Below are 11,801 nucleotides of genomic sequence, written 5' to 3'. Positions count from 1 at the left end.
ATCGGGAAAAGAAAGCCAGCCGAGTAAGAAACCACAGAGACAGGAAGTTCGACACGGCTGCTTCCGGCCCTAGATTCCAAGTCAGCGCCCTTGCTGGGCCGGAGGGGAAGTGACGCTGCTACTGGGAAGATGGCGGCGACAGCGACTATACCGTCCTCATCTACGGCTTCGGCCACGGCGACGGCCACCGCGGCGGCTCTCGGGGAGGTGGAGGATGAAGGGCTCCTGGCATCGCTGTTCCGGGACCGCTTCCCGGAGGCCCAGTGGCGGGAGCGGCCAGATGTGGGCCGCTACCTCAGGGAGTTGAGCGGCTCGGCGCTGGAGCGGCTGCGGCGCGAGCCCGAGCGCCTGGCCGAGGAGCGAGCGCAGCTGCTGCAGCAGACGCGCGACTTGGCCTTCGCCAACTACAAGACCTTCATCCGCGGCGCCGAGTGCACCGAGCGCATTCACTGCCTTTTTGGCGACGTGGAGGAGTCGCTTGGCCGCCTGCTCGACCGCTTGCCCAGCTTCCAACAGAGCTGCAGGTGTGGCGGGCCCGGCGCTAAAGGGGCTTTTAACAACTGTAATAGCTAACATTTACGATAAATAGCTAACACTTAGCGCTTCCCATGTGCCGGGCTCTCTTCTGAGCATTTTATTAATCCATTTAAACTTCACAATAGCATTCGAGGTAGGTATTGTTATTCCCATTTAATGTATGAGGAAGTTGAGACACAGGTTAGTGACTGTCCCAGGGCACAACTAGTACGTTTCGAAGTCAGAATTGGAACCCAGCAGCACGTCCCTCCCTCATAGCACTGTTGTGAGCAATAAATAAAGAGAATCCATGCAAAGCACTTATTTGGGGGTCTGACATAATTGTCAGTTTAATATATGTACACATTTATGTAAACATACACACTATACACAACACACCCGTACACACAGTAGTTCGGACCAGAGGCCATCTGCTCCAAACTTTCATTGATAGGAGTTTGACAAGGAAATCCTCCCATTGGTGGCAGTAAAAATTGTTTTTTAAAAATCCTTTTTGAGCCTCATTCTGCCTCCCTTGACCTTCAGTCCATTATCCCTGATTCTGCCTTCCGGCCTTTCATGTTAAAAGTTTTTTCTTTTGAGTCTTTGTGTATTTAACAATAGCTTTTGCACGCTTCAAATCGCCTGGAATAGACAGCTATGGAGAAGAAATGGAGACTGTAGCAGGAACTGTTTGGACAAGAGCATAGCGGAAGATTAAGAGGCTGAGGGAACTTGGGGGTAAGGTGGTAGTTTCTAGGCTAGTTAGGGTATTATTCTGAAAATAATAAGATAGCTATTATTAAAGGAACATTTAGTCTGTGTCAGGTTCTGTGTTAAATGCTTTATACACATCATCTCATTTAATCCTCACATCTGTATGAGGTGGGTCCTATTTACTATTTTACCAATGAGGAAACAGCTCAGAGAGAGCCTAAGTACCTTGCCACAGCTTGTTAAATGGCAGATCCGTGTTCAAATCTTTATCATTTATTAGTTGTATGATCTTGGACAAGTTGCTTAAATTCGATGAGACTGAAGTTTCCTTAAGGGTAAAAGTACTTACCAGATAGATCTGGTGTGAAGATTAAATCAGATAAATCATCCAGCCCATTGCCCAGTTTGTAGTAAATGCTTGGTACCTGTAGCTAAGGTTTAGATGCAGAGTAGTGAACCACCAATGTTCTCCTGATTGTTACAGGAATTTTGTGAAAGAGGCTGAGGAGATAAGCTCCAATCGCCGGATGAACACCCTGACTCTAAACCGGCACACGGAAATCCTGGAAATCCTGGAGATCCCCCAGCTCATGGACACCTGTGTCCGGAACAACTATTATGAAGAGGCCCTGGAGCTTGCAGGCTACGTACACCGACTGGAAAGGAAATACTCCTCCATCCCCGTCATCCAGGTAGCCAACGTGCCCAGAGAGGACTCACACTGATGTCCTTGTTACCAGTAATTCTGTCGTCATCACTGAACCTTTAGTCAGAAACCTTAGGGAAACTCCTTGCATGTTTCATACTAGTTTCTGCCAGCCATGCAGGCTTGATCATAAAACATACATTCATTTATTCAGTCAGTTGATAAATATTAATTTTGTGCCAGACATTGATCTAGGTACTGGGGATACACTGAGCAAAGACAAGGCCCTGGCTCTTGTGAATATAAGCTGATAGTTGGCAAATAAATACATAATATCCTTTCAGATACTGTTAAGTATCTTAAAATACACCAGGGAATGGGGGTACTCCTGGTAGAGTGGTCAGGAAAGGCTCTTCTGGAGAGAGAACATTTAAGCTGAGACCCGGATGATGACGTGAAGATGTGGGGAGAGAGCAAACCAGAAAGTGGTAAGAACAAGTGCAGTGGGCTAAGGAGGGAAGAGGTTGGAGTGTTTAGAAATACAAAGACAGCTGTTCTGGCTGGATTGCCCTGAGCAAGGGGAGAGCATTAGGAAGCAAGTGAGGGCAGGAGAACCAGGCAGGGCCTATGGGCCAGTGAACCAAATCTTTGTTGGTGAACCTGTGTGCATCAATTTTAGGAAATCTACTTCATGTCAGGAAAGCAGCGGGAACGTTGGTTTGCAATATTCAGGGTTAGTGGAATGGGTTCCAGGGATTGTCTTTCCCAGCATGATGTGACTCACCTCCTGTATCTTCAGGGCATTGTGAATGAAGTGCGCCAGTCCATGCAGCTCATGCTGAGCCAGCTGATCCAGCAACTGAGGACCAGCATCCAGCTCCCTGCCTGCCTCCGTGTCATTGGCTTCCTACGGCAAATGGATGTCTTCACCGAGGCTGAGTTGAGGGTGAAGTTTCTTCAGGCCCGAGATGCTTGGCTCCGTTCCATACTGACTGCTATCCCCAGTGATGATCCCTATTTCCACATCACAAAAACCATTGAAGCCTGCCGTGTCCATCTGTTTGATATCATCACCCAGTACCGTGCCATCTTCTCAGACGAGGACCCATTGCTGCCCCCTGCCATGGGTGACCACACTGTGAATGAGAGTGCCATTTTCCATGGCTGGGTGCTACAGAAAGTCTCGCAGTTCCTGCAGGTGCTGGAGACCGACCTTAACCGGGGGATAGGTGGCCGTCTGGATTCTCTGCTGGGTCAGTGCATGTACTTTGGCCTGTCCTTCAGCCGGGTAGGGGCTGATTTCCGGGGTCAGTTGGCTCCTGTTTTCCAGAGAGTGGCTATCAGCACTTTCCAGAAAGCAATTCAGGAAGCGGTCGAGAAGTTCCAGGATGAAATGAACTCCTACACCCTCATCTTGGCTCCTGCCATCCTGGGCAGCAGTAACCTGCCTGCTGCTGTGCCAGTCACTCAGCCGGGGACCCTGCAGCCGCCCATGGTGCTCTTAGATTTCCCACCCCTTGCCTGCTTTCTCAACAATATTCTGGTCGCTTTCAATGATCTGCGCCTCTGCTGCCCTGTGGCCCTGGCACAGGATGTGACTGGGGCCCTGGAGGATGCCCTTGCCAAGGTATGCACGTACTGTTGGCTCTCTACTAGGGCCTTCTTTAGGAATAGGTGGCCAGACTTTTGTAATAAACCAGTCCATGGGACAGTGGTGCCTGCTGACTTGGAGAGGTTTAGTGTGGTTTTAGAGGTTTTTTGGTTGAGAAGCTCTCATTAGTCCTCCTTCATGGGACCTAGAACAATCCATGAAGTGACTCAGCTGTAGTAATGATTCAGTAATGTATTAGTTTTCTATTGCTACATTACGAACTCACACAAACAAAGCATCTTAAAATAACATGCATTTATCATGTCTCAGTTTCTGTGGGTTAGGAGTGCAGGCACAGCGTAACTGGGTTGGTACTCTGCCCACAAGGTTGCAGTCAGGGTGTTGGCCAGGCTGTGGATTCATATGAAGCTTGGGGTCCCCATCTTTCAAGCTTATTCACAGTGGCAGATTTCTGTTTCTTACAGTTGTAGGACTGAGGCCCTGAACTGCCAGAGACAGTCCACTCCATATGCAGTTCAGTGTGGCTTTTTGATTCTTCAAGGCCAATGAGAGAGTATCTCTCCTGCCTGAATCTCTTTTATGGAAATCTTTAACCCTCTTTTAAGAGGCGCATCTGATTAAGTCAGGCTCACCCAGGATAACCTCCCTTTTGATTAATTCAGTCAGCTGATTAGGGATGCTAATTAAAATTGCAAAATCCTACACCTTTGCTATATTTTATTGGTTAGCAACGAGCCACAGATTGTGCCTGCACTCCAGTGGAGGGGATTACACAAAGGGGTGGATGCCAGAGGTTGGGCATCACAAGAGCCATCTTAGAATTCTGCCTAATACAAGTAATACTACTAATATCCTAATATGGTGCCCATTTTTTACAAATTTAAGTATTTAGATACTGGGATGCTTCTTATAACTGATGACATTTTATAATTGCTGTCAACCAGGTGGCAGTTATGACGTGGTTTTATAAAATTTCTGTGATGTCCTCCTGTAAGAATGAGCAAGAAAGCATGAGCAGTAAAGCTTTTTGGGTCAATGAAATTCAGATAATAATAATTAGCTAATATTTATATAGAACTTACTACATGCCATGTAGTTCATCATACTTTACACATACTGAGACAATGTTCACAACCCTATAAGGTAGGTCCTGTTGCTGGCCCTCCTTTATAGATGACAGAACTCAGGCACAGAGGGCCTAGAGTGCTTAATTAATCCCTAGGCGCCACAGAACCAGTGAGTGGCACAGCTGGGACTTGAACCCAAGATGTTCAGCACTAGAGTCTATGTTCTTAACCCTATCACCATGACACCTGTCTGTAATGCCAGCTAGGCTCCATTACTTGTATATGGAACTTCTTTTCCAGCTCTATTTAATTCCTCCTTTACAATTTTCTAGTGGTTATAGCCTTCTGGAACTTCAAAAACCTTACTCAGTAGAAATCTTTTATAGATTCGCTTCATTTTCCTGATCCATCTCCCACGGGAGTCAGAAACAATCTATTCTGTGTATAATTTCATGGCGCTCCTCCACTGGAACTGGGAACTGCACCAGCTTAAAAAAAAAAAAAAAAACAAAAACAGCTGGGTGAGAAATACATCAGTGAAGTGACAGAATTGTGAAGCTTGACCACAGTTCTGAGTTTAAACAAGATAGTAATATAATGTACTGTTTGGAATGACTTTCTTCATGAAAACTTGAGGGCTGCACATTTGTGCTTAGTTTTAAACACTGCTGATGGTAACAGACTAACCCAGTGATTGACAGTGCCCTTGTCTCATAGGTAACTAAGGTAATCCTGGCCTTCCATCGCGCAGAGGAGGCTGTCTTCAGCAGTGGGGAGCAGGAGCTTTTCATCCAGTTCTGCACTGCCTTCCTGGAAGACCTCGTTCCTTATATAAATCGCTGTCTCCAAGTACTTTTTCCTCCAGCTCAGATAGCACAGACCTTAGGTAAGAGAAAGGTGGAGAAACGATTTCTAAAACTACTTTATTTACAAAGTATATAATTAATTCACATACTAAATAACTCACTTATTTGTAAAATTCAGTGTTTTTAGTAAATGTACAGAGGCGTGTGACCATTTACCACCACCTAATTTTAGAACATTTCTATCACCCCCAGAAAGATCCCTAGTGTTCAATTGTGGTCTTTTCCCAATCGCATCCTTAGCCTCTGGCAACCACTTACCTACTTTCTGTTGCATACATTTGCCTTTTCTGAATATTTCTTATCAATAGAATCACACGATATGTTTATATCTGGCGAAGTGGAAGAAGCCAGTCACAGAAGAACCACATATGATTCCATTGATATGAAAGGTTTATAGATGTTTAAAAAATTTTTTTTCAGTTTGCCCTCACTTCCCTTTGCCAACTCTCTTTGCCTGTGAAAGGCGTGTGGAAAGCACAACTTCCCAAAGGAAAGTGAGCCAGTCATCACACCAGCAGAGTGGCTGCTCTCCACTTACCCCCAACTTTTCCTTGGGCCTGTTACAGGGAAGCAGGTGCCTACTGAGGCTTTTATCGCTTTCTCCATCCGCCCTACATTGTGTGCCGTTCCAGATGACTTTCAGGATCTAGCTTTACGGTATAGCTTCCTGTCCCATATCACAAAGATGACTTTTACTGTATTGAAATATGGTAACTGTGTCCGTTACTTCCTCGAAGTGTTTTTTCCCCCCGTTACACATCAATATTTAAATTTATGAAAGGTTTTTTCCATTTCACTCTCCCTACCATCTGGGTCAGGCATTCCAGCCACTCAGCTCTCCAAGTACGGAAACCTTGGGCGTGTGAACGTCAGCGTCGTCCAGGAGCCTCTTGCCTTTATCCTGCCGAAGAGAGAGATGGTCTTCTGTCTAGACGAGAAGGAGCTAGTCCCCGAGCTCACCGCTCCGGCACCGGAACTGCCCTCTGAGGAGCCCCGTCTCGAGCCCGTCACCTCGGCATTCCCTGACGGGGGACGCGGGGAGGTGGGATCTGCGGAGCCGCCGCGGGCCGACGTGCCGAGCGCTGGCACGTAACAGCGCTCCCCGCCCCCAGAACCCGGGCGGCCTCGGGCCCTACTGCAGCGCCCGGAGGGAACGAGTGTTGTCGCGCGTAGGGGAGGCTGCGAAGGCATAATCAAAGGGAGAACCTCCCGGTTACTCTCGCAAACGGTTGATGACACGATCAGAAATTTTATTAAAGAATAAAGCTGATGACATCACCGAGAGGCCTCTGCGCTGCGCGGTTGAGCGTCGCCGGCGCTGCCGGAAGACGTGCGGGACTACGCTTCCCGGCTTCCCCAGCGGCGGGCCGTCGGCTACGGGGGCCGGGGGGCCGCGTCCGGGAGGCGGTTGTGCTGCACGCGCCATGGGTCAGCTGGGGGCTGGGCTGCAGCTGCTGGGGTGGCTGCGGGCGCGGGCGCGTCGCTGCGTGGGGCCGGCCCTGCTGTGGGGGGAGCGGGCAGCGGGCGGCAGCACCCGGGCCTGCAGCTCCACACCCGCTCCAGATGGCCTCGAGGGCCCAGCGCGCCGGCGCTCCTACTGGCGGTACGTGCGGCGTCTGGTGCAAGGAGCGCCGGAGCCGCCATACCCGCGTGTGTGCCAGGTCGGAGACCCGGTGCTTCGGGCCTTGGCGGCCCCGGTAGAACCGGCGCAGCTGGCGGGGCCTGAGCTGCAGCGGCTGGTGCAGCGGCTGGTGCAGGTGATGCGGCGCCGGCGCTGCGTGGGGCTGAGCGCGCCACAGCTCGGTGTGCCGCTGCAGGTGCTGGCGCTGGAGTTCCCTGAGGCGCTCTGCCGCGCCTGCGCTGCGCGCCTGCGCGAGTCCCGCCAGATGGAACCCTTCCCCCTGCGCGTGTTCGTGAACCCCAGCCTGCGGGTGCTGGACAGCCGCCTGGTCACCTTCCCCGAAGGCTGCGAGAGCGTCTCCGGCTTCCTGGCCTGTGTACCCCGCTTCCAGGCAGTGCAGATCTCAGGTGCGGGGCGGTGGGGTCCCTGGGGCGGCTGAGTAAGCTTATGCATCGCTTCGGCCTGTGGAGGCGGCGGCCTCAGATCCCACGAAACGGTTTCCGCCAAGTTCCAGTTAAAAGTGTAGCCATGCTGATGGCTGACCAGCGGAGCCTACGGGCATGAACAAATGCAGGACCCAGGAGTAGACGGAATGGGGACTGACGGAATGGGATGGGACAGGAGGCGCCTGTGAGAGCAGAGCTAGCCCAAGCGGGCACGTGGGTGGGGGCATGGAGTGGGGTTGGGAGGGTGGCCTGGTTCCGTTGGTAGCTTACTCCCCGTCTTCTGCTGTGTGCCCTCTCGCTCAGTCTGTGTTTCACACACACGCACACTTCTGCCCCAATTAGATCTGTCATGGTGGAGTGGGAGAAATGGGATCCAGCTTTGCCCAGCCCAGGGTGATAAGCCATTACTAGCCTGTCATGCCACAGGAAATTTGGTTGAATGTGGTTCATTCCTCGGGCTAGGATGACTGTTCCCCTTGAACAAGCCACTTGGGAAGGTCATTTCTCATCTCAGCCCCATAGTGAGCCCAGCAGCCTACCTGTCAGAGTTGGGAATCAGATAAGAGGCAGAGCTGAGACATCTTTTCTAGGAAGGATAGGGGCTGCTGTCTGCTTTGCTTTCTGATGTTGCCTCTTGTAAATAGGAACAGCCAGGGGCAGGGAAAGGGTAAGGGGGTTGAAATGATGCAGTTCAGCATGTCCTCACCCAGGCCATAACTTCTTTGCAGGGCTGGACCCTAGAGGAGAGCAGGTGGTATGGCAGGCAAGTGGGTGGGCAGCCCGCATCATCCAGCACGAAATGGACCACTTGCAGGGCTGCCTGTTCATTGACAAAATGGACAGCAAGACTTTTACAAATATCCACTGGATGGAGGTGAATGACTGAAGCCTTCCTGCTGCATCTGAGGATCCTGAAAATCAAGACACAAACACTTTGGCTTTGAGCTGGGCATGTCTTACTTGGTTGGCATCGATTTCGATTGGCTGTGCTCTGACAGGAAACAATGGTCTGCCAAAGCATGCCAAACTGATTTGGAGGAAGATATTAAAAATATTTGCCCTGAAATGAGCTATGGACAATACATTGCCTTCTACTTGAGAAGAAAAATAACTGCTCTAAAGGAATGGACATTTCCTGGCAATTCTGTATACAGATAAGGTGGGACAAGTAAATAACCTTTCTTAAGAGACATCATTTCAGAAAAGCTGTATCATCTATTCCCAAAGCCAAGATTTGATAATAATATAGCCCCCAAACACCCAAAAGCCATGTTTAAAAATGCAGGTTAAGACTGTGGTTGGTTGAACGTCTTCAACAAATTTTTATATTTACAAAGGGCTTGTGTGTGTGTGTTACTTACAGAGTCTGTTTTTGACACTAGTTTACCTGTGAAAGTAAAACACAGTTCAGAATGTCTCCAATTCATGGAAGACAATGTTCAGTGTTCAATGACAGTATTTACGGACTTGAGTATTCACACATTTTACCAGGTTCAGGTACAGTTTTAGGTCTCCACCTTTTGCTTTCCGTCTTTTTTTAACAGGCCTGGGGAAGAGTTTTCTGCTAAGATCTTTTAGGAAGCTGGTACTGGGCTCATTCTTTGGGTGGAGGCCGTGGGGCAGGGCTGGGGAAGGGGTGATGCAGGTTTCTTTGTGATACAAAAGGAGAGCATTCAAATGAAACCTTTCCTAAGACGAATGGCATAAACTGAAGAAGTAGTTACCTTAGGACACATCTTGCTAACCAATGCACAGAATTAAGTCAAAATAAAGCACAGATGCTCACACAGTTCAGTGATGGTGGCTGGATGCTGATGTTGAGCACCACTTCCCAGTAAGGAGCTTGCCGGTGCCACTCTGGCAGCTCTGGGTGTACGCTGCTTCTGTAACAGCTTGCTGCAAAACAAAAGCTGAATGCTGTTTTAGCTTTCCGCCTTTTTTCATAAAAGTGAAAATCCTCATCAGATTTCATCAGTGAAAACAGGTAGGTCTTTCATAAAAGCAAAGTGGCTTGAAGTGAATTTTCAAAAAGTGGGGGATGCCTGTGGTTGAGAAGGAGCAATAAGCCTTTTCCTGTCACAATTAGGACAAAAAAAAAGGGCAGAACTTGGGTTTCCTCGTCACACTTATTTTGAAAAAATAAATTTGCATTATGCTGACCAGTGTTCAGTGTTAAGATACTGTCAGAGCTTTGTCAAGAAGTGAAGGAAACTGTTTCCTTCAATATTTAGTGTCTGTCTTCATTTTTATGCTGAGTTTTGCAATGCAGGTACTTTTACCAAAGTCCTCAAAATCCAAGTACCCAAGTAGTTAAGTCCAGTAAGCTGTTTAGAGAAAATGTGGTTTAAACAGTAATTAAACGACCCCAGGAAAGACCCACTTCACTGTGGCTTTCTCTAGAAAGCCAAGTCTGGGGGCCAGTGAGGCCAAGCAAAAGTAAACTGGCTCTCTGTGCATCACACTTCAGGGAGGAAAAGGGCCCAGCACTGCCCTGAGCTGAAGGTAGAGACTCAGCCATCAGGGAGTCTGTAGTAAGCTCTCATTTATACTGAAGACATGGGTCCTTAGGAACATTAGAATTCAGTAAGCCTCCTTTCCTTTGGACAGTGTTCAGAAGCTCTTACAGAGTGGCATCGAAACATTCTAATGATTCCTTACAGTGCTCTGAGGTTAACAGTCCCTAGTAATGCGTTTGTAATGTGGATCCTGAATCAAGGCCCAAAAATAAGGGATTATTCAGAGTGGACTTCAGAGAAATCCTGGACTCTGTGCTGCTGACATATATGAGATTCACTGTTGTAACCAAATCCACATACAAGGAAAGATGTGCTCGACTAACTCAAGACACTACAATCCAAAGACAACAAATCCTTATATTTCCAATAAAGAAAATCCCTCCTACCTTGGGCAGAAATATTAGCTGCAAAACACAGACACAAATCAGCATCTTGAATTTTAAAAAGTTTTATAAGTCAACTTGCCAATGTAGGCAGAAGTTTTAGAATAGAATTTTCAAGTAGGAAGAAGTGAATTTCAGAGTAAGCATTTACAGGAGGAAATTCTTATATGCAGTCATACTGAGCATAGAGTGAGGCCACTGTGTCATCAATGTAGTGTGAACAGGACACTCACTTGCCTGGTGGCAGAGAGAGAAATGGAAAGGCAGGGCAGCTGTGAAAGCTGTGACTAGAGCTATGACAATGAATCACAGCAGCCTTAAACTTTCTGCTAACCTCTGTGACTTGCCAAGGTGCTCAAGCAGTAGAAATGAGAAAGTAGGTTTGAAAAAAAGGGCAAGGATCTCCCGATTCAAGTAACGGTGAATGGAAGTAGAATAAGAAAACACAACTAACTAAAATGAAGTACAAGCAGTGGGCAGCTTGTAGTTCAGCACTTACGATTTCAAAATTGTAGAATAGATAAACAAGATTACACTGTATAGGACAGGGAAATATACACAAAATGTTATGATAACTCACAGAGAAAAAAATGTGACAATGAGTGTGTATATGTCCATGAATGACTGAAAAATTGTGCTGAACACTGGAATTTGACACAACATTGTAAAATGATTATAAATCAATAAAAAATGTTAAAATAAAATAAAATAAAATAAAATGAAGTACAAGCAGTGGGCAGCTTGTAGTCCAGCATTTACAAACAGTAATTGGTGGTAGAGGGCACAGAACTAATCAACAACTTAACGTGGGAACTCCCGAGTGAGTGCCAAAGGCCCACGTGATCAAGAAGCGGCCAGGGAATCAGTTCTGGACCTTTCTGGCTGCAGATCTAGAGGAGTAACATTGGGGTGTGGAGGGGAGGAGAGCTACAGTAACTGGAGGCCAAGCCTTTTCTGGGTATTCATATGTCTGAGGAAAACATGTGACAGCCTCTACTGCCATTCCGAGCCCTCAGCGTTTCCAGGGCTGCCAGCTCTGGGGCCTCGGCTCTCACCATCAGGAGTCACACATTCAAATGGCCACAGGGGCTGGACAGGTAATGCAAATGAGTGAGGCAGCCCACGGGGACAGTGAGCTGGGGACCTCGGTCCCCTTCTTATCAGGGCAGCCCCTGCTCAGCTGCAGCTGATAGGCTGCCTCATGGGAACACAGGCCCAGCGTTATTTAATCTAATGTTCAGAAACCAGAGATCTAAATTTTTATGTCGACCTTTGATTTTTAAATGTTGGCAGCAGACCAAACCAAGCACAGCTGCAGGCATGTCTGGCTCACGGGCCTCCCAGTTTGCAGCCTCTGATCTGGAGGCTGGACAAGAACTGCCCAGTCCCTTAAACACCCCACCACCACCAC

General features: G+C 48.1%; 2 protein-coding genes and 1 long non-coding RNA gene across 4 annotated transcripts; 2 read left to right on the top strand and 1 right to left on the bottom strand.

The window, feature by feature from the left end:
• The first annotated feature begins 95 nt into the window (after positions 1-95).
• COG8 (component of oligomeric golgi complex 8) lies at positions 96-6,548 on the top strand. The gene is made up of 5 exons (XM_032486629.1): positions 96-524; positions 1,718-1,925; positions 2,679-3,506; positions 5,276-5,444; positions 6,243-6,548. The coding sequence occupies exons 1-5, from the start codon at positions 130-132 to the stop codon at positions 6,515-6,517; spliced, it is 1,875 nt and encodes a 624-aa protein (XP_032342520.1). The 5' UTR covers positions 96-129; the 3' UTR covers positions 6,518-6,548.
• LOC116665791 lies at positions 3,771-6,367 on the bottom strand. 2 transcript variants are annotated; one of them, XR_004322479.1, is made up of 3 exons: positions 6,231-6,367; positions 5,246-5,439; positions 3,771-5,046 (listed from the first exon to the last, which is right to left on the bottom strand). It is a non-coding gene; the product is annotated as an uncharacterized LOC116665791 (long non-coding RNA). The 2 variants fall into 2 exon arrangements; XR_004322478.1 differs by having other exon boundaries at positions 3,771-5,439.
• Positions 6,549-6,625: 77 nt separating the features above from the next.
• Positions 6,626-10,765, top strand: PDF (peptide deformylase, mitochondrial). Its single transcript, XM_006180579.3, has 2 exons — positions 6,626-7,452; positions 8,220-10,765. The coding sequence occupies exons 1-2, from the start codon at positions 6,657-6,659 to the stop codon at positions 8,375-8,377; spliced, it is 954 nt and encodes a 317-aa protein (XP_006180641.2). The 5' UTR covers positions 6,626-6,656; the 3' UTR covers positions 8,378-10,765.
• The last annotated feature ends 1,036 nt before the right edge of the window (positions 10,766-11,801 follow it).

This window comes from Camelus ferus, chromosome 9 (assembly GCF_009834535.1).
Source record: "Camelus ferus isolate YT-003-E chromosome 9, BCGSAC_Cfer_1.0, whole genome shotgun sequence".
Lineage (NCBI taxonomy): Eukaryota > Metazoa > Chordata > Mammalia > Artiodactyla > Camelidae > Camelus > Camelus ferus.
The sequence above is the reverse complement of the archived record's forward strand: the minus strand, read 5'-3'. Positions and strand labels throughout refer to the sequence as shown.

What these genes read in the sequence shown, in the direction of transcription:
- COG8 (XM_032486629.1), top strand. Translation starts at nt 130, where the DNA reads ATGGCGGCGACAGCGACTATACCGTCCTCATCTACGGCTTCGGCCACG. An exon ending in AGCTTCCAACAGAGCTGCAG is followed by an intron (nt 525 to 1,717) that starts GTGTGGCGGGCC and finishes TGATTGTTACAG; the next exon opens with GAATTTTGTGAAAGAGGCTG. An exon ending in CCTCCATCCCCGTCATCCAG is followed by an intron (nt 1,926 to 2,678) that starts GTAGCCAACGTG and finishes CTGTATCTTCAG; the next exon opens with GGCATTGTGAATGAAGTGCG.
- PDF (XM_006180579.3), top strand. Translation starts at nt 6,657, where the DNA reads ATGACACGATCAGAAATTTTATTAAAGAATAAAGCTGATGACATCACC. An exon ending in CCAGGCAGTGCAGATCTCAG is followed by an intron (nt 7,453 to 8,219) that starts GTGCGGGGCGGT and finishes ACTTCTTTGCAG; the next exon opens with GGCTGGACCCTAGAGGAGAG.